This window comes from Salmo salar, chromosome ssa20 (genome assembly GCF_905237065.1).
Source record: "Salmo salar chromosome ssa20, Ssal_v3.1, whole genome shotgun sequence".
Lineage (NCBI taxonomy): Eukaryota > Metazoa > Chordata > Actinopteri > Salmoniformes > Salmonidae > Salmo > Salmo salar.
In genome coordinates, this window is record NC_059461.1 from 31,600,488 (window position 1) to 31,620,010 (window position 19,523).

Below are 19,523 nucleotides of genomic sequence, written 5' to 3' on the forward strand. Positions count from 1 at the left end.
GTAAAGCATGGAGGAGGAGGTGTTATTGTGTGGGGGTGCTTTGATGGTGACACTGTCTGTGATTTATTTAGAATTCAAGGCACACTTAACCAGTATGTCTACAACAGCATTTTGGAGCGATACGCCATCCCATCTGGTTTGGGCTTAGTGGGAGTATAATTTGTTTTTCAACAGAACAATGACCCAACACACCTCCAGGCTGTGTAAGGGCTATTTTACCAAGAAGGAGCGTGATGGAGTGCTGCATCAGATGACCTGGCCTCCACAATCCCCCGACCTCAACCAAATTGAGATGGTTTAGGATGAGTTGGACCGCAGAGTGAAAGAAAAGCAGCCAACAAGTGCTCAGCATATGTGGGAACTCCTTCAAGACTGTTGGAAAAGCATTCCAGGTGAAGCTGGTTGAGAGAATGCCAAGAGTGTGCAAAGCTGTCATCAAGGCAAAGGGTGGCTATTTGAAGAATCTCAAATCTAAACTATATTTTGATTTGTTTAACACTTTTTTGGTAACTACATGATTCCATTTCTTTACTACATGATTCCATGTGTTATTTCATAGTATGAATGTCTTCACTATTATTCTACAATGTAGAAAATAGTAAAAAAATTAAGAAAAACCCTTGAATGAGTAGGTGTTCTAAAACGTTTGACCAGTAGTGTAGGTGTAACAGAATTGATGTACCACATCTCAAAGTCCTGTATGCAGTCATACACACACACAGATCAATATCTACAAGGCAACTAAGTACTGCTTTAGACATGCGTGCACACACACACACACACACACACACAACATTCCCTCGTTTGAGCTATTGTAGTTGATCCATCATCTACATAATTCACAATCTTAAGGAACTCTGGTCCTCTCTGTTTTGTGCTTCAGTCTCCAGGTGTTTGTAGACACACAGGTCATATCACACCATGGGATTATAACCCTGGCAAGCGAAGCTAACTTTCTTAACGGACTTGCCAAGTTAAATAAAGGTTACAAAAAAAGAAGAAAAAAACAGTTCTGACCGACAGCGTCGTTGCGTTTTGGTACACTAGAAGTACATTCATTTCCAATGGAACGCAGCATTTGCCTTGCAGCATTGTGTTGCAGAGGCAGTTTCTGTGTTCTGTGTGGTGCAGATGTTGGATAAATCCAACGTATGCATCAAATTGTATGAGTAGACTTGACAGAAATAGTAGCAAAAGGTGAATGAACGTTTGTTGCACACATCTCACACATCTTGCACACATTGGATTACATAATGAAAAAAGTTTGACTGCAGAATTTCTTACGCAGCATTGATGCAATGACGCTGTCGGTCTGATCGAGGCATAACACACAGGTAACAGAAATGTTGACATGTTTTTGACATCCAATAGAACAGGTTAGGTGGCGGTTTCAGATTAACTGTGGACAATCATGAAGTTACATTACAGTTACAGCCTCACTAGAGCTGATCATAAAGAGAGTCCTGCAACACACGGGGGACAGGCACGTTTCAACATCACATCCTGTCACAGGACAGGAGTCATTCAACTGCCTCACTGACTGGCTGAGAAACTCATCTAGCGTGTGATGTCACTGAGTCTGAGGTATGTTCTGGTTTTGAGAGAGATGTAAAAGGTGAGACAAGTTTAGTTATCTGCAGGTGGCAAAATTGTTGAAAGGAAAATTAGAGGGAAAGAGAGTGAGAGATCGAGTGCTGTCTAGCTCAAAAGAACTAAGAAAGCTGGTTTTGTGCTTTAAATTCTTGTGCATCCGAGTGGTATGATAGAACATGGGGCAGGCTCAATGCTCCATACAGACCCCATATGAAAAGTGCCAGCCTTTACCTTCCCCACAAACCATTATTATTGCGGAAAAGGTACAGTTATGCAGATAACACTAGGGGCAGGTATGTTAGAAAGGGATTGGGACAGAAAAGAGGATACCCACGTGGCAAAAACCAATTGAATCAATGTTGTTTCCACATCATTTCAACCCCCCAAATCAACGTGATGACTTTGAATTACAGTGGAAAACTAATTGGATTTGCAAAAAGTAATCAATGTAAGGGCATTAAGTCTTTTTTTCAACCACCTATACATTTGTTTTTGTTGATTTCAAGTTGAATTCATGTTAGTTGACAACTCAATCAGATGTAAATCAAAACTAGAAGTTGAACAGACTTCTGTGCCCAGTGGGCATGTACTGTCTGTAAATGGTATGGACAGAAACAGCAGGAATCAGGAAAGAGCATGCTTCACAATGTGTACACTGTCCCTACGGAGGTCTTGAAAGATAATAAGGCGAGGTTGGAATGGGTTCCTCTCCTCTGGGTGGTTCTTGGTCATTCCTGTTTTGTGCTTGGGACGGAGTCAGGGGTGGGGAGGGGTAGCTGGACAGGTCTGGGAGATCTTGGGAAGGTTTTGTGAAGATCTGGTTGTCCCTCCCTGAACCAGGTCACATACAGGTGGTCCCCTCAGGAAGACAATGCAACTGCTTCTCTATGATACACCGCAGATATGCATACCTATACACACAGAGAGAGAGATAGAGAGAGAGAGAGAGAGAGAGAGAGAGAGAGAGAGAGAGAGAGAGAGAGAGAGAGAGAGAGAGAGAGAGAGAGGAAATGAGACATTAACACACATTGGGGAGACACCATAGACACAGCTATGGGGAGAGGTAGATGTTGCCACTGCAGAGACGTTGCCAATACTGCACCTGCTCCTGAGTTTCTGCACCTCCCGGTCCTCTTCCTCCATCAGCTTGGTGATGAAACTCTGCAGCACCGGCATCTCAAACTTAATATACTGTGCCACCTGGTGGGGAGGAGGGAGAAATGCAGTTACAAAAACAGACCTGACCTGGACACAGACCCTCAACTATTATGAAATCACAATACTGTAGTAGTAGTAATAATAACAACAACATAAAGGAGGTCATAAATAGTCATAACAGCTTATGTCAGTTTTTGGCCATTGACTACACTGTCAAGCCAGTGTCAAGCCATTGTTGAGGACAGCTAATTGGCTTGGCTGGCAGCCCCCCAAGCAGCTTAACTTCAGTAAATGATGGTTTTGCTAGTCTAGTGCATAAATAGCCCACTGCAAGTTCTATTGAACTGAGCCCTTTTGTAATCGAAAAGGGGACGGACAGAACATTCCATTCAGAGGATGTGATTTAGTTTAGGGGCACTGAGAAGTAGTGAATGATTTATCAGTTGTATAGTGGGTGGGGAGTAATTTGGCAGTTACACATCAGCAGTCTTACATCATAGGTGACTTCCTCTCCCAGGTCCTGCTCCATCAGGAAGATTCTGCTGACCTGTTCACATGGACCCTGAAGCACACGCAGCACCAGGGGGTAGTCACTGCGCTTCAGCTTCACACGCTCTGAAAGAAAAAACATTGTCAGACCTTTACTGCATTACAACGGGTGTACTTAAGTTATGTTAGAAGATTGCCATGTTTGCCACAGAGCTGCAGCACTCTTGAGCACACACACACACACACACACACACACACACACACACACACACACACACACACACACACACACACACACACACACACACACACACACACACACACACACACACACACACACACACGTCTAGGATAAACACAAACTGATTACATGGACCCTGCAAAACAGAGAAAGTGCTTCAGCTTTAAACTCTGTGACAGACACGCAACCACACAACAACACACAAACTCACTCACCCCCGCTGGTGTGTACAAGATACAGTGCAAAGTCATCTGGGCTGTTCTCAATCTTAAACTTGTTAAGTAGCACTCGCAGCACCTGAGGCGTGGTCATACAACTGTTGATCCGCACATTAGTCACTGAACCATACGCTGGAGTAAAGACTGCAGTCTGAAGGGGCGATGGGGGCCGCACAATTATGAGAGGGTGAGAGGATTGAGTGAGAGAGAGAGACAGGATTAGTTTATTTGTGGTAGTATGTTGTCATTGTAGTAGTGTTTAGCTGCAGTATTATAGTGTGTGTGTGTGTGTGTGTGTGTGTGTGTGTGTGTGTGTGTGTGTGTGTGTGTGTGTGTGTGTGTGTGTGTGTGTGTGTACCTTGTGATTGTAGAAGTGTCCATTGATGGAGAAGCGGTGTCGTCGTAACCTTCTCTGGTCACTAGGTGACCGGCGCTGGCCCCGTCTCAGAACCCCTGCATCACTCTTCGTCCTCAGCAGCTGGGCGGAGCTCTCATATTCCTCTGTCCAATCAAAGCACAGATATAGGAGAAAGGGGAGGAGTCAGACAATCAAGCTCCTATGAACGTCACAGAATGTTCTAAAAATGTATTGTTGAACAGACATGGCTATCTGATGTTGGATAAATAATTGGGTTTTCCATAATAACAAGTGGAAGGTTTTCAGACTACTCTTCTATAAGACCCACCTTCTTCCTCATCCTCCTTCACAATGCTGTCCTCTGATTGGCTTTCGTGCTCTGTCACTTCTACTGTGGGCGGAATCTGCTGGGTACCTTCATTGCTACTGACATAAGGCAAACATGAATATTCCCATATTTAATTGGCAGACCTTATTTATGACACATTATCTTCTCTTCAAAGTTATACTACATCAGTGTGTAAATGACACAGGCAGAGGAACAGTAAAATATGGTTTCTATGTAATTTGATTGGAGAATATAATGTATGTTCAGAGTAAACTAAAAACCCAGAATAAAGGTCATAATAAAGATATAACAGTATGGCCACAGGACAAACATTCACCAAACCAAACTCTGTAAAATGTCAACCACATGCCCACTGCTACAGACACACTATCCAGGTCAGACAAAATGAAATAAATATGCTTGGCCGTTGATAAGTATGACATTTTAGGATAATCATTAGGTTATAACAATACTTCATTATCAGTAAAGAAATTATTTTTGCACCCCCCTCCCCCCTTTGCCCTCAGAACAGCCTCAATTTGTCAGTTGAGCATGAAAAACACAGCAGCGTTGCAGTTCTTGACACGAACCGGTGCGCCTGGTACCTACTACCATACCCTGCTCAAAGGCACTTAAATCACATACACAATCCATGTTTTAATTGTCTCAAGGCATAAAAATCCTTCTTTAACCCGTCTCCCCCCTTCATATACACTGAAGTGACTTCAATAAAGGATTATAGCTTTCACCTGGTCAGTCTATGCCATGGAAAGAGCAGGTGTTCTTAATGTTTTGTATACTCAGTGTATACTTTTCATACATACTGTACGTAGTACATGTTTCTATATGTTGCCTTCTCTGTGTTGTTGGTATGGTAACCAGAGCTCACTCCCTACCTCTCATTATCCAGGGCACAGCCGGAGTGCCAGGAGGTAGAGGAGGGAGGAGGCCTGATTCGCTCGTGATCGTCCTGCATCTGCAATCTAATAGGTCGACGCAGGCCCCAGGAGATATTCAGCAAACCCTCCACGATCAGCTCCCCTTCCTCCTGTAAAGACAGAGTTACCATGATCAATACACACACACAAAAACACTGACAGTTATTACCCTTTTGGGGCAGGGTGAATTATTGAGTCAGTGAGGGGTAAATTGAACAGCAAAAATTTGAAAGTGACAGAAAAATAACCAAAGAGTGGAGGAAAAGAAAAAGCATACATGCAATAAAGAGGTGAAATAGGAGGGTGCAGCTATTACACCAATTATGACAGTGATTAGCAACAATGGAAAGACTCTCGCTCTTACTCTCATTCACACGCATATAAACGATGGCGCCAGAGGGGAGGGCTGCCGTCTTATCGGCTCTTAACCAACCATGCTATTTTGTTTGTTTTTTTGCGTTGTTCGTAACTTGTTTTGTACATAATGTTGCTGCTACTGTCTATTATGACCGAAAAGAGCTTCTGGACATCAGAACTGCGATTGCTCACCTCAAACTGGACGAAGAGTTCTTCTTCAATGAGTCGGACGGGAGGGACATACTACTACAGACAGCCGACCAGGCCCAGATCCCCGTGATTCACTGGAGAAGGAAACTGAGATTTTGTGGAAAAAGATCTGGGTGCCTTGTGAGGATCAGGCGACGAGTGGCTAATCTACCCTTGCCTTACGACCAGCAAGCTAATGTTCAATCGCTGGAAAATAAATGGGACGAGCTGAAAGCACGTATATCCTACCAAAGGGACATTAAAAACGGTAATATCTTATGTTTCACCGAGTCGTGGCTGAACGACGTCATTAAGAACATTCAGCTGGCGGGTTATACACTCCATTTGGAGGACAGCACAGCAGCCTCCGGTAAGACATGGGGCTGGGGCCTATGCATATATGTGAACAACAGATGGTGCACTATATTTAAGGAAGTCTCAAGGTTTTGCTCGCCTGAGGTAGAGTATCTCATGATAAGCTGTAGACCACACTATCTACCTAGAGAGTTTTCATCTGTATTTTTCGTAGCTGTCTACATACCACCACAGACCGATGCTGGCACTAAAATCACGCTCAATGAGCTGTATACGACCATAAGCAAACAGAAAAACGCTCATCCAGAGGCGGCGCTCCTAGTGGACAAGGACTTTAATTAATGCAGGGAAATTTAAATCAGTTTTACCTAATTTCTGTCAGCATGTTAAATGTGCAACCAGAAGAAAGAAAATTCTAGACCACCTTTACTCCACACACAGAGACACGTACAAAGCAGTCCCTCACCCTCCATTTGGCAAATCTGACCCTAATTCTATCCTCCTGATTCCTGCTTACAAGCTAAAACTCAAGCAGGAAGCACCAGTGACTCGGCCTATAAAAAAGTGGTCAGATGAAGCAGATGCTAAACTACAGAACAGCTTTGCTAGCACAGACTGGAATATGTTCCGGGATTCTTCCGATGGCATTGAGGAGTACACCACATCAGTCGCTTTATCAATAAGTGCATCGAGGACGTCGTCCCCACAGTGAGTGCACGTACATACTCCAACCAGAAGCCATGGATTACAAGCAACATTCGCACTGAGCTAAAGGGTAGAGCTGCTGCTTTCAAGGAGCAGGACTCTAACCCGGAAGCTTATAAGAAAACTCGCTATGCCCTCCGGCGAACCATTAAACAGGCAAAGCGTCAATACAGGACTAAGATCGAATCGTACTACACCGGCTCCGACGCCCGTCGGATGTGGCAGGGCTTGCAAACTATTACAGACTACAAAGGCAAGCACAGCCGAGAGCTGCCCAGTGACACGAGCCTACCAGACGAGCTAAATAACTTCTATGCTCGCTTTGAGGCAAGTAACACTGAAACATGCATGAGAGCACCAGCTGTTCCGGACGACTGTGTGATCACGCTATCCACAGCCGATGTGAGTAAGACTTTCAAACAGGTCAACATTCACAAGGCCGCAGGGCCAGACAGATTACCAGGACGTGTACTCCGAGCATGCGCTGACCAACTGGCAAGTACCTTCACTGACATTTTCAACCTCTCCCTGTCTGAGTCTGTAATACCAACATGTCTCAAGCAGACCAAGAACACTAAGGTAACCTGCTCAAATGACTAACGACCCGTAGCACGCATGTCTGTAGCCATGAAATGCTTTGAAAGGCTGGTCATGGCTCAAATCAACACCATTATCCCAGAAACCCTAGGCCCAATCCAATTTGCATAACACACCAACAGATCCACAGATGATGCAATCTCTGTTGCACTCCACACTGCCGTTTCACACCTGGACAAAAGGAACACCTACAGTTGAAGTCGGAAGTTTACATACAGTTAGGTTGGAGTCATCAAAACTCATTTTTCAATCACTCCACAAATTTCTTGTTAAAAAACTATAGTTTTGGCAAGTCGGTTAGGACATCTACTTTGTGCATGACAAGTCATTTTTCCAACAATTGTTTACAGACAGATTATTTCACTTATAATTCACTGTATCACAATTCCAGTGGGTCAGAACTTCCTGCCATCCAGGACCTCTATACCAGGTGGTGTCAGAGGAAGGCCCTAAAAATTGTCAAAGACTCCAGCCACCCTGGTCATAGACTGTTCTCTCTGCTACCGCACGACAAGCGGTACCGGAGCGCCGAGTCTAGGTCCAAGAGGCTCCTAAATAGCTTCTAACCCCAAGCCATAAGAACGCTGAACAGCTAATCAAATGGCTACCCAGATGATTTGCATTGCCCCCCCACCCCGGAACGCTGCTGCTACTCTCTGTTATTATCTATGTATAGTCCCTTTAATAACTCTACCAACATGTACATATTACCTCAATTATCTCGACATCGGTGCCCCCGCACATTGACTCTACCGGTACCCCCTGTATATAGCCCCGCTATTGTTATTTACTGCTGCTCTTTAATTATTAGTTTTTCTTATCTCTTACTTTTAAAAAAAAGTATTTTCTTAAAACTGCATTGTTGGTTAAGGGCTTGTAAGTGAGCATTTCACAAGGTCTACACGTGTTGTATTCGGCGCATGTGACAAATACAATTTTGATTTGATTTACACCAACACACACGCGCACTACCGATACCTCTCTGTGTCTCAACTGCAGATTCTGTCCATCATAATAGAGGTTGTAGGTTTTGAGGTGGGACAGGACTGTTGCCCTGAAGACAGAAAGACAACTTTAATGACAACAATCAATTAATTTACACACATTTTATTATTGCATACATCGGTGTGTATGTGTCTGTGTGCATCTGTGGCATATGTCTGTGTGTGCATGCGTATATGCCTTACTTGCTGATGAACTTTTTGTCTCCGATCTGAACCCCGTTCTGAACGTTATCCATTCTCAGTCAGCATGAGAGGAGCTGGAGAGAGAGAGAGAGACAGACAGTGAGAGAGACAGAGAGCGAGAGACAGAGAGAGAGGGCTAGACAGAGACAAAGAGAGATTAGAAATCATATTCAGATGTTTTTATAGGGGGTTGATGGGTACCAGTCTAGGGATGAAGCAGAGAGAGGACATGGGAAAGTAAGGGAGAGAATAGAGGGGAGTGGAATTCAACATGAATGTGGATAGATATTGGAGAACAAGGATGCAATAGAGAGAGAGAGATTGACTCTGATGAGTCTCATGACACCTCATGATCAACCAGAGGCAGCAATTCACCCGAGCATCACCATGGAGACACACCACATTGCCATAGAGACCGGAGGTGGGTGGGGAGGAAGAGTAGGAATATGATTGAAGGAAGAATAAAACATTCAAAAATGATTGGAAGAGAATAAATATATAACTCAGACAGACAGGCAGGTAGGGAAATACAACAATCACTGATTTCACACATCTAGTCTGTCATCAAGTCACTCAACATTGTTAAAAGTGGAACTGACAGCATTTTAGAGACATTAAATATTGTTAAAATCCGTTCATATACACCCCCAGGAAGATTGACACTTTTTAAAACATTTTCTGACAAGCGAGCACTTAGATAATAATTTTCACATTTTCATAAATTATAAGAATGTTTGGGAATTATGTACAGTTGAAGTCATAAGTTTACATACACTTAGGTTGGAGTCATTAAAACTCGTTTTTACAACCATTCCATAAATTTCTTGTTAACAAACTATAGTTTTGGCAAGTCGGTGAGGACATATACTTTGTGCATGACACAAGTCATTTTTCCAACAATTGTTTACAGACAGATTATTTCACTTATAACTCACTGTATCACAATTCCAGTGAGTCAGAAGTTAACATACACTAAGTTGACTGTGCCTTTAAACAGCTTGGAATATTCCAGAAAACCATGTCATGGCTTTAGAAGCTTCTGATAGGCTAATAGACATCATTTGAGTCAATTAGAGGTGTTCCTGTGGATGTGTTTCAAGGCCTACCTTCAAACTCAGTGCCTCTGTGCTTGACATCATGGGAAAATCAAAAGAAATCAGCCAAGACCTCAGAAAAAATGGTTCATCCTTTGGAGCAATTTCCAAACGCCTGAAGGTAACACGTTCATCTGTACAAATAATAGTACGCAAGTATAAACCCCATGGGACCACGCAGCCATCATACCGCTCAGGAAGGAGACGCGTTCTGTCTCCTAGAGATGAACGTACTTTGGTGCGAAAAATGAAAATCAATCCCAGAACAAACAGCAAAGGACCTTGTGAAGATGCTGGAGGAAACATGTACAAAAGTATCTATATCCACAGTAAAACGAGTCCTATATCGACATAACCTGAAAGGCCACTCAGCAAGGAAGAAGCCACTGCTCCAAAACTGCCATAAAAAACCCAGACTACAGTTTGCAACTGCACATGGGGACAAAGATCGTACTTTTTGGACAAATGTCCTCTGGTCTGATGAAGCAGAAATAGAACTGTTTGGCCATAATGACCATCGTTATGTTTGGAGGAAAAAGGGGGAGGCTTGCAAGCCGAAGAACACCATCCCAACCGTGAAGCATTGGGGTGGCAGCATCATGTTGTGGGGGTGCTTTGCTCCAAGAGTGTGCAAAGCTGTCATCAAGGCAAAGGGTGTCTATTTGAAGAATCTCAAATCTAAAATATATTTATTTTGGTTACTACATGATTCCATGTGTATTATTTCATAGTACTGATGTCTTCACTATTATTCTACAATGTAGAAAATAGTCAAAATAAAGAACAACCCTTGAATGAATAGTTCTAAAACTTTTCACTGGTAGTGTAGATGACATTGATTTTAGCTTTGGCAAATTGGCTTAGTCTCGTAGTGAGGACCCTATAAAATGTAGCTAGCTTCATAAACATATTTTGGGGAATTCTGAAATGTATTAGAATAAATTGCCACACCATAAAACTAGCTAGCCAACTCTGGGCAACTGTAGCTCGTTAGCTACCTGACAGGAGTGCTAGTTAGCTATGTTAGCTTGCTAGGCACATTAATAGCTTTAGGCTGGTTGTTTTTAAGCTCAATTTCAAGATTCCCACCAAGGACGTCGCCTCTCTAATCATTACTCTCCCTCGCTTGGTCAAGGGACATTTAAGGTACATTTGGATGTGACAATGTAAAATGTCATTCATGGGCTGAGGGTTTAGGGCCGAGGGCTGTCTACTTTGAATTTGGACTGCAGCCTCTGTCTCTGACTGACTGAAACAGGAACAGTCAGTGTGAGATGGAGCAAGACAGCTGTGCTACACAATCTCTCTCTCTTCCTCTTTTCCTCCTCCTCGCTCCTTCCCCCATCTGTCTAAAACACACACCACACACAGAAAATCCCTAACACACATGGAAAGTTCTGTGGTGACACACACACACACACACACACACACACACACACACACACACACACACACACACACACACACACACACACACACACACACACACACACACACACACACACACACACACACACAGACGTTGGACTTTTAATTTAACATGGCATGCTGCCAGCATACTTCGAGGTTTCCTTCCTGCCAGGCTGAAAGAGAGACAGAAAGAGAGAGAGAGAAAGAGAGTGTGTGTGAGTGAGTGAGTGAGTGAGTGAGTGAGTGAGTGAGTGAGTGAGAGGGGGCAGCAGAGAAGCTTGCGAAGGACAAGAACAGGTGCAAGGCACGCTGTAGTCACATGCGGCACCCTCCATACCAAATCATGTCAGTTGTATTAACACACACATTCAACACCCTCTGACACGCAGGCACACACGTACGCGCAGACGCACACACACAGTGTCTCAGCCTTGTCCTTCTCCTTGGCAGACCTCTTAAATCAAAACTTGCTGTTAATAACAGACACTCTAAACACACAATGTTATGCTATCCAGTACCCATTGTATATTTCCACTTGGCTACTTCCCCCATCCCTGCCGTGAAACATTACTGAAATATCTGCCAATAGCAGATACATCCAACATAAACATTTGTGTGTGTGTGTGTGTATGTGTGTGTGCGTGTATGTAGAAAGCTGCTGTGTGGCTTACCGTACTGAGAGCTGTGTGACCCTGTCAGGCCAGGAAAGAGACAGAGAGATCTGCTACCAGCACATATGTTAGTCCTCAGGGTCCAGTTGACCTGAAGCTGGCTCGGCTTGAGCCGGTGAAACTACTCTGTCCTTTCTGTGGAGGAGAGAGAGTGTTCAGCACTAAGCCTGTCTCTTCAGACTTCAGTGGCTGGTTATCCAGGGGAGTTACCCAAGGCCTCAGTCTAAGGCTTCTGTGTGTTTGTTGGGGAGAGGTGACGGAGAGAGCACCAGGGAGAGGAAGGGGCGGTCGAAGGGGCTGGTTTAAAGGAAGTGCTCCCCTTCCGCTAATCTCTTCCTCCTTTAGAGCCTCAGTCACAGCGGAAACTGATGCTGCCGCTCTGACATGAGAGACTTCCTCAATTCAAACTACAGACATGAAATATGATATCTCTCTCCCACATACACATGGACAAATACACCAACACACACACACATATACAGCTTCTCTCTGAAAGGCTCACAAGTAGCTCCATATACAGACAGAAAACTATTGAAAGGTAAGAAGCAACAGACAACACCCACACACACAATCTACCTCACGTGGCCAGCCAATGCCTCACGCACAAACACATTCAATTATCGTGATCATATCAAAAATGTAATACCAATCAACCAACACACCATGCAGCATTATCCATATTTCAGCACCTACACTACATGACCAAAAGTATGTGGACACCTGCTCATCGAATATCTCATTCCAAAATCATGAGCATTAATATGGAGTTGGTCCCCCTTTTGCTGTTATAACAGCCTCCACTATTCTGGGAAGGCTTTCCACTAGATGTTGGAACATTGCTGCGGGGACATGCTTCCATTTAGCAACAACAGCATTAGTGAGGTCGGGCACTGATGTTGGGCGATTAGGCTTGGCTCGCATTTGGCGTTCCAATTCATCCCAAAGGTGTTCGATGGGGTTGAGGTCAGGGCTCTGTGCAGGCCAGTCAAGTTCCTCCAAACCGATCTCGACAAACCATTTCTGTATGGACCTCGCTTTGTGCACAGGGGCATTGTCATGCTGAAACAGGAAAGGGCCTTCCCAAAACTGTTGCCACAAAGTTGGAAGCACAGAATTGTCTAGAATGTAATTGTATGCTGTAGTGTTAAGAATTCCCTTCACTGGAACTAAGAGGCCTAGCCCAAACCATGAAAAACAGCCCCAGACCATTATTCCTCCTACTAAACTTTAGAGTTGGCACTAGGCATTCGGGCAGGTAGCGTTCTCCTGGCATCCACCAAACCCAGATTTGTCCGTCAGACTGCCAGATGGTGATGCGTGATTCAACACTCTAGAGAAGCTTTTCCACTGCTCCAGAGTCCAATGGCAGCGAGCTTTACACCACTCCAGCCGACGCTTGGCATTGCGCATGGTTATCTTAGGCTTGTGTGCGGCTGCTCGGCCATGGAAATCCATTTCATGAAGCACCCGACGAACAGTTCTTGTGCCGATGTTGCTTCTAGAGGCAGTTTGGAACTAGCCATGATTGGCTGAGATAATGGATGGTCTGGACATGCCGAGGGATGAGTTAGGATTGGTCTGCCATGTAGCACGCTTTTGTCTATAACATGAGCTGCTCAATATGTGTAGGTAATCTTTTCAAACGCAGCTTTTTTGAAAGATATCATGAAGAACTGCAAAAGTGTTGCTAACGTTCTCCACTTTCTGGAGGACCGAGTTTTGAAAACAGTGGAATGCCCGGTGGAAGAACAGTATGATAGCTAACGAGATGGAAAAAAATTCTGCCGTTTGATTGCAAATATAAAACACCTGTCTCTGGATTACATCTTCAAACTAAAGGCAGCCATAGCATCCGTGACAAAGGGAGAAGCGTTCATCCATGTATACGGGTAAGAGAGTCTAACTAGCTACATTTTCAGATATAATGTTGAAAAGTTTGTCAGAAAGTCATTTTCATTGCATGTTAAAGCGTACTGTTAGCTAGCTAACTAACGTTAGTGGGCTGTCTCGCTAGCTAACGTTACACATATGATCTGTGTAGTAATATTATTTGTATCTCAGAGCCATTGCTAGTTATTGTCTAATATTAGCTAGCTAGCTAATATTGAACCTAGTTGGTTAGCTTTAGCTACCTGTAGATTCATGCAAGGAAGTAACGTTATGAGTTGGGATTATGGTTCATTGTTTAGCTAGCTAGCTAGCTCCATGTCTAAACAAAAGACTATTCAAGCAACCATTTCACTGTACCGTTTGCACCTTCTCTATTCTGTGCATGTGACAAATACATTGAGATTTTTTTTTATATATCTATAGTGTGTGTTTACCAGAGTCGGTCATGTGAAGAACAACAGGACTTGCACCAAAGTCAAATTAGGATATAACGTTAGGACACTGAGACAGTGTCAAAGTTCTAAAATTATCCGGTAGAATACCCTGCCTTTATTTTGTCACATTCAAAACCATAAGCTATTTTCTGTAATTAGCTCGCCATTAACTTCTAAATTATGATCTTGTTGTGAGTTTATTTTCCTGTAATAATGAATAGAAATTAGCTAAAGTTAAGACATTGTCAGCTACAGTGAGGGAAAAAAGTATTTGATCCCCTGCTGATTTTGTATGTTTGCCCACTGACAAAGAAATTATCAGTCTAAAATTTTAATGGTAGGTTTATTTGAACAGTGAGAGACAGAATAACAACAAAAAAATCCAGAAAAACGCATGTCAAAAATGTTATAAATTGATTTGCATTTTAATGAGGGAAATAAGTATTTGACCCCCCTCAATCAGAAAGATTTCTGGCTCCCAGGTGTCTTTTATACAGGTAACGAGCTGAGATTAGGAGCACACTCTTAAAGGGAGTGCTCCTAATCTCAGTTTGTTACCTGTATAAAAGACACCTGTCCACAGAAGCAATCAATCAATCAGTTTCCAAACTCTCCACCATGGCCAAGACGAAAGAGCTCTCCAAGGATGTCAGGGACAAGATTGTAGACCTACACAAGGCTGGAATGGGCTACAAGACCATCGCCAAGCAGCTTGGTGAGAAGGTGACAACATTTGGTGCGATTATTCGCAAATGGAAGAAACACAAAATAACTGTCAATATCCCTCGGCCTGGGGCTCCATGCAAGATCTCACCTCGTGGAGTTGCAATGATCATGAGAATGGTGAGGAATCAGCCCAGAACTACACGGGAGGATCTTGTCAATGATCTCAAGGCAGATGGGACCATAGTCACCAAGAAAACAGTTGGTAACACATTATGCCGTGAAGGACTGAAATCCTGCAGCGCCCGCAAGGTCCCCCTGCTCAAGAAAGCACATATACATGCCCGTCTGAAGTTTGCCAATGAACATCTGAATGATTCAGAGGACAACTGCGTGAAAGTGTTGTGGTCAGATGAGACCAAAATGGAGCTCTTTGGCATCAACTCAACTCGCCGTGTTTGGAGGAGGAGGACCCCAAGAACACCATACCCACCGTCAAACATGGAGGTGGAAACATTATGCTTTGGGGGTGTTTTTCTGCTAAGGGGACAGGACAAATTCACCGCATCAAAGGGACGATGGACGGGGCCATATACCAGCAGCATACCACCCTGCATCCCACTGCTGGCTTGCTTCTGAAGCTAAGCAGAGTTCGTCCTGGTCAGTCCCTGGATGGGAGACCAGATGCTGCTGGAAGTGGTGTTGGAGGGCCAGTAGGAGGCACTCTTTCCTCTGGTCTAAAAAATATCTCAATGCCCCAGGGCAGTGACTGCTCTGTGTAGGGTGCTATCTTTCGGATGGGATGTTAAACGGGTGTCCTGACTCTCTGAGGTCATTAAAGATCCCATTGCACTTATCGTAAGAGTAGGGGTGTTATCTCTGGTGTCCTGGCTAAATTCCTAATCTGGCCCTCATACCATCATGGCGACCTAATCATCCCCAGCTTACAATTGGCTCATTCATCCCCCTCCTTGCCCCTGAAACTATTCCCCAGGTTGTTGCTGTAAATGAGAATGTGTTCTCAGTCAATTTACCTGGTAAAATAATGGTTAAATAAATAAAATCTTGGGTGAGAACCTCCTTCCCTCAGCCAGGGCATTGAAAATGGGTCATGGATGGGTATTCCAGCATGACAATGACCCAAAACACACAGCCAAGGCAACAAAGGTGTGCTCAAGAAGAAGCACATTAAAGTCCTGGAGTGGCCTAGCCAGTCTCCAGACCTTAATCCCATAGAAAATCTGTGGAGGGAGCTGAAGGTTCAAGTTGCCAAATGTCAGCCTTGATGACTTGGAGAAGAGCTGCAAAGAGGAGTGGGACAAAATCCCTCCTGAGATGTGTGCAAGCCTGGTGGCCAACTACAAGAAATGTCTGACCTCTGTGATTGCCAACAAGGGTTTTGCCACTAAGTCATGTTTTGCAGAGGGGTCAAATACTTATTTCCCTCATTAAAATGCAAATCATTTTATAACATTTTTGACATGTGTTTTTCTGGATTTTTTTGTTGTTATTCTGTCTCTCACTGTTCAAATAAACCTACCATTCAAATGATACACTGATCATTTCTTTGTCAGTGGGCAAACGTACAAAATCAGCAGGGGATCAAATACTTTTCCCCCTCACTGTATTTGATATGGTCTTTATTTGAACTGGCTAACTTAACGTTAGAATCAAAACAAAACATTGTTTAGAAAGTTGCTTTTAGTTGCCTGGTTTGCTAGATTGACATATACTAAATTCTATTTTAAACAGATGGGTTTATTGGTGTTAAAATACACCAGTTATGCTATTTTGGACCAGCAGGCTGCTGATGTCATGCAGCCTGTCGTTTTGATGTCGGATGACAATAGAATGTTCATGATGTCACTGTGATAACTGTATACATACATGTGGATAGAAGTAGTATAAACCAGCCTTTAGTCTTGAAATCTTTGGTTGTTTAGTACACTACCGTACTCACTCTGTTTAGCACATGGCCTCATTGAATCCTTAAAGAGATGGGTGGGACTAAGGCTTAAGAGGGTGTGAACAATGCTGAATAGGTGTAGACAAAGAAGAACTCTCCAGTAAGTGTATCAAAACATTCAAGGTCCATTTTCTCAAAAGTGGGGTTACAAGTTATTCAACTTTCAAAGCAGAATTACTTTCCCATTGTTCCTCAACTGTAGTGTATGATATACCATTTACTCGCTCTGAGTCTACTTAAATCCAATGTAAAAATCACCATTTGAAATTTTGCTACACAAGACTGAATCGAGGTGGTTGGTCACATACAGTGCATATTAGGCCATGCCAGGCCTACACACACACACACACACCACAATAGGAGACATTAGCCTTAATACCCAGACCGGGGATGGGCGGCTCAGTCCCTGAGAGCCGAATTGTGCTGGGCCAAGCCAATGGTCCCAGTGATAACAGATTACTGGTATGTCGTTTAAGTCTGGGCTGTGGCCCAAGAAACTGCTAGAGGTTTTGATGGGTCAGGGCACGAACATGTGGGAACCCCTCGTCTAGCCTGGCAGTTCCACATTAATTATGATGTAATCTCAGAAACCCAGAACTAAAATCTTGCGTAACAGCATCACCTACTTTATGTTACTGTCAACGAGAGATTAATAATGATGTGGCTACACTCTACTTCTGATCTGTCTCAATTGAGTCTGTCTGCTGCCTGCAAAAAACACATCATGCCTGTTGTTTTGGGGGGGAAACGACTGGCCGTATCTAAAAAGAGAAATTTACCCAGGCTGGCTCGGGCCGCGGCTCTGTGTTCTGTCACTGTGTTTTGTTCTGCATTCCAGCTTGGATGATGGATTTGGGGAGAATGAGCCCTGTTCTGTTCTGGACGGGGGTCCAAAAATAGCCTCCAGCCTTCCTCTCCCTCTGCATTCCCTTGAATCCTCTACTGCCTCATATACAACCACAGCAGCCAAGCCAGTCTCTCTCCCTCCCTACGCCTCCACCCCTCAACCCCAGCAGCCAAGCTAGTCTCTCTCCCTCCCTACGCCTCTACCAGAGATGACCTAGTCTAAGCATAGCGCTCTCTCTTCCTCCCTCTTTCCACACAACTCTATTCAATAAGCTTAATAGCCATGGAAAAGAGGTGCAAATATTGGCAAAGCAGAACAGTTTTAGTTCGCTAATACCAGATGTCTTTCTACCCCTTTTCTACCCCCCCTCCCCTCCTCTCTGTCACTCTCTTTCTACAGTGCTAGACTTATTAACTCCTGGTCTATTGCATTCTTCTTGTAACATATCTATTCACATTAATGTTGTAATTTCAATTTGTTTTGCTCTTTATCTAACTTGTTTTCCTCCATCCCTTTCACTTCCTCTCTCATCAGTCTCATCTTCCTGGACTGGCACCCATCCACCTTTATTAAACTCCTGACCATGATTTCCGGACTTCTCTCTCCCTCCCTCCCTCTCTCAATCACAAACACACACACATTTTTTGATCTCTTGCTCTGTGCCTCTGTCCTTGGTGAACTGCTTTATCTTGTGGGATGAATGCAGGTCCAAAGCTCCACTTCCCCCTTCTTCCCTCCTCCCTCTCAACCCCAACTTTGCCTCCGCACTATTGTTCACATTGTCATAGCAACCCTGAAAACATCTGAGGTCTAAGAACCAAATCTATTACAGAGTGCCAAATATTTTGTGTGTGTGTGTATCCCTGCCCTTCAATCTGTCTCTCACCATTGTGGTGAAATGAGATTTTACATGACCTTAGGAAGCATTATATCCTATTAATTAGGAGTCATTAAGGTACAGGCCAATACATTAGGAATTCCCTCACAACTTTGTGTGAAAAATATGACCACATGCTTGAACATCCACAATCTGGTAGGGTAAGTCTCTGGGCACTCCCACAGTAGTGTGTGTGTGTGTGTTGAAAGGAATCTTACATATCTGGTACTTATGTAATCTATCCAGATTCCAGACTGACAGAGAATACTTTATAGACTAGACTGTATAGGAAGAGGCCGAGATGGCTTTCTAACGGTTAACATAATAAAACCCTGAAAAACGTTTATAACAGTGTTATTTGGTACTGTGTGTGGAGGGCGAATAGTGTTGCACTATCAATGGGATAACATGTTTTCACTATAGCCTATGACTGTATCAATTATATCAGATTACTTCGAAAAGGTCTGTTTCGTTGGATCTTGACTAGTCACGCACGCATTCTTGATCGTGCTCTAAAGTGCTCTAAAACTATAGCTGGCGACATTGTAGCCCATTTCTATGCATATACAAATAACAAAGTGCTTGCCTTGTGAGTTTATCGATCGCTACACAGGCATGGCAGACTCATATCGTTTTACATATATCCTACTTACGGACGGAGCTGCTAGACAGTCTGATGATTTCCCGAACCTCTTCAGGCTTTATGTATTGTTAACGAACGATAAACTGGGGTTGGTTCTTCTCTGCCACGTTGGGGGCTCGGGCGGGATATAGTCGTTAACCGTGCGTCGCCCAGTCTGCTCGTTTTCTGCTCGGTTCGCCCTATCCGCGCATCGGAAACAATCGGCGCATACAAGCACTGGGGCTTGCGTGCGTGGCGTGCGCGCGACGAGAGGAGATCCCCATCTGTTGTAGCGGACCTCTGGCACCGAACCCGGTAACCAATCAGTGCGCGACCTGCCGCCCCTTTGTTCGCTCTGACTGCTTGCTCTCGGAAT

At 43.9% G+C, this 19,523-nt stretch overlaps 1 protein-coding gene across 4 annotated transcripts; it reads right to left on the bottom strand.

The window, feature by feature from the left end:
* Positions 1-501: 501 nt before the first annotated feature.
* On the bottom strand, positions 502-19,475 carry LOC106580442 (ras association domain-containing protein 2). Of its 4 annotated transcripts, XM_014161507.2 has the most exons (11): positions 19,179-19,475; positions 11,849-11,983; positions 8,674-8,747; positions 8,465-8,540; positions 5,282-5,433; positions 4,386-4,483; positions 4,058-4,200; positions 3,697-3,850; positions 3,245-3,366; positions 2,696-2,793; positions 503-2,504 (listed from the first exon to the last, which is right to left on the bottom strand). In XM_014161507.2, the coding sequence occupies exons 3-11, from the start codon at positions 8,724-8,726 to the stop codon at positions 2,435-2,437; spliced, it is 966 nt and encodes a 321-aa protein (XP_014016982.1). In that variant the 5' UTR covers positions 8,727-8,747; positions 11,849-11,983; positions 19,179-19,475; the 3' UTR covers positions 503-2,434. The 4 variants fall into 4 exon arrangements, with proteins under 4 accessions (XP_045559179.1, XP_014016982.1, XP_014016981.1 ...); XM_045703223.1 differs by lacking the exon at positions 19,179-19,475 and having other exon boundaries at positions 502-2,504; positions 4,386-4,480; positions 11,849-12,569; XM_014161506.2 differs by lacking the exon at positions 11,849-11,983.
* Positions 19,476-19,523: the final 48 nt, after the last annotated feature.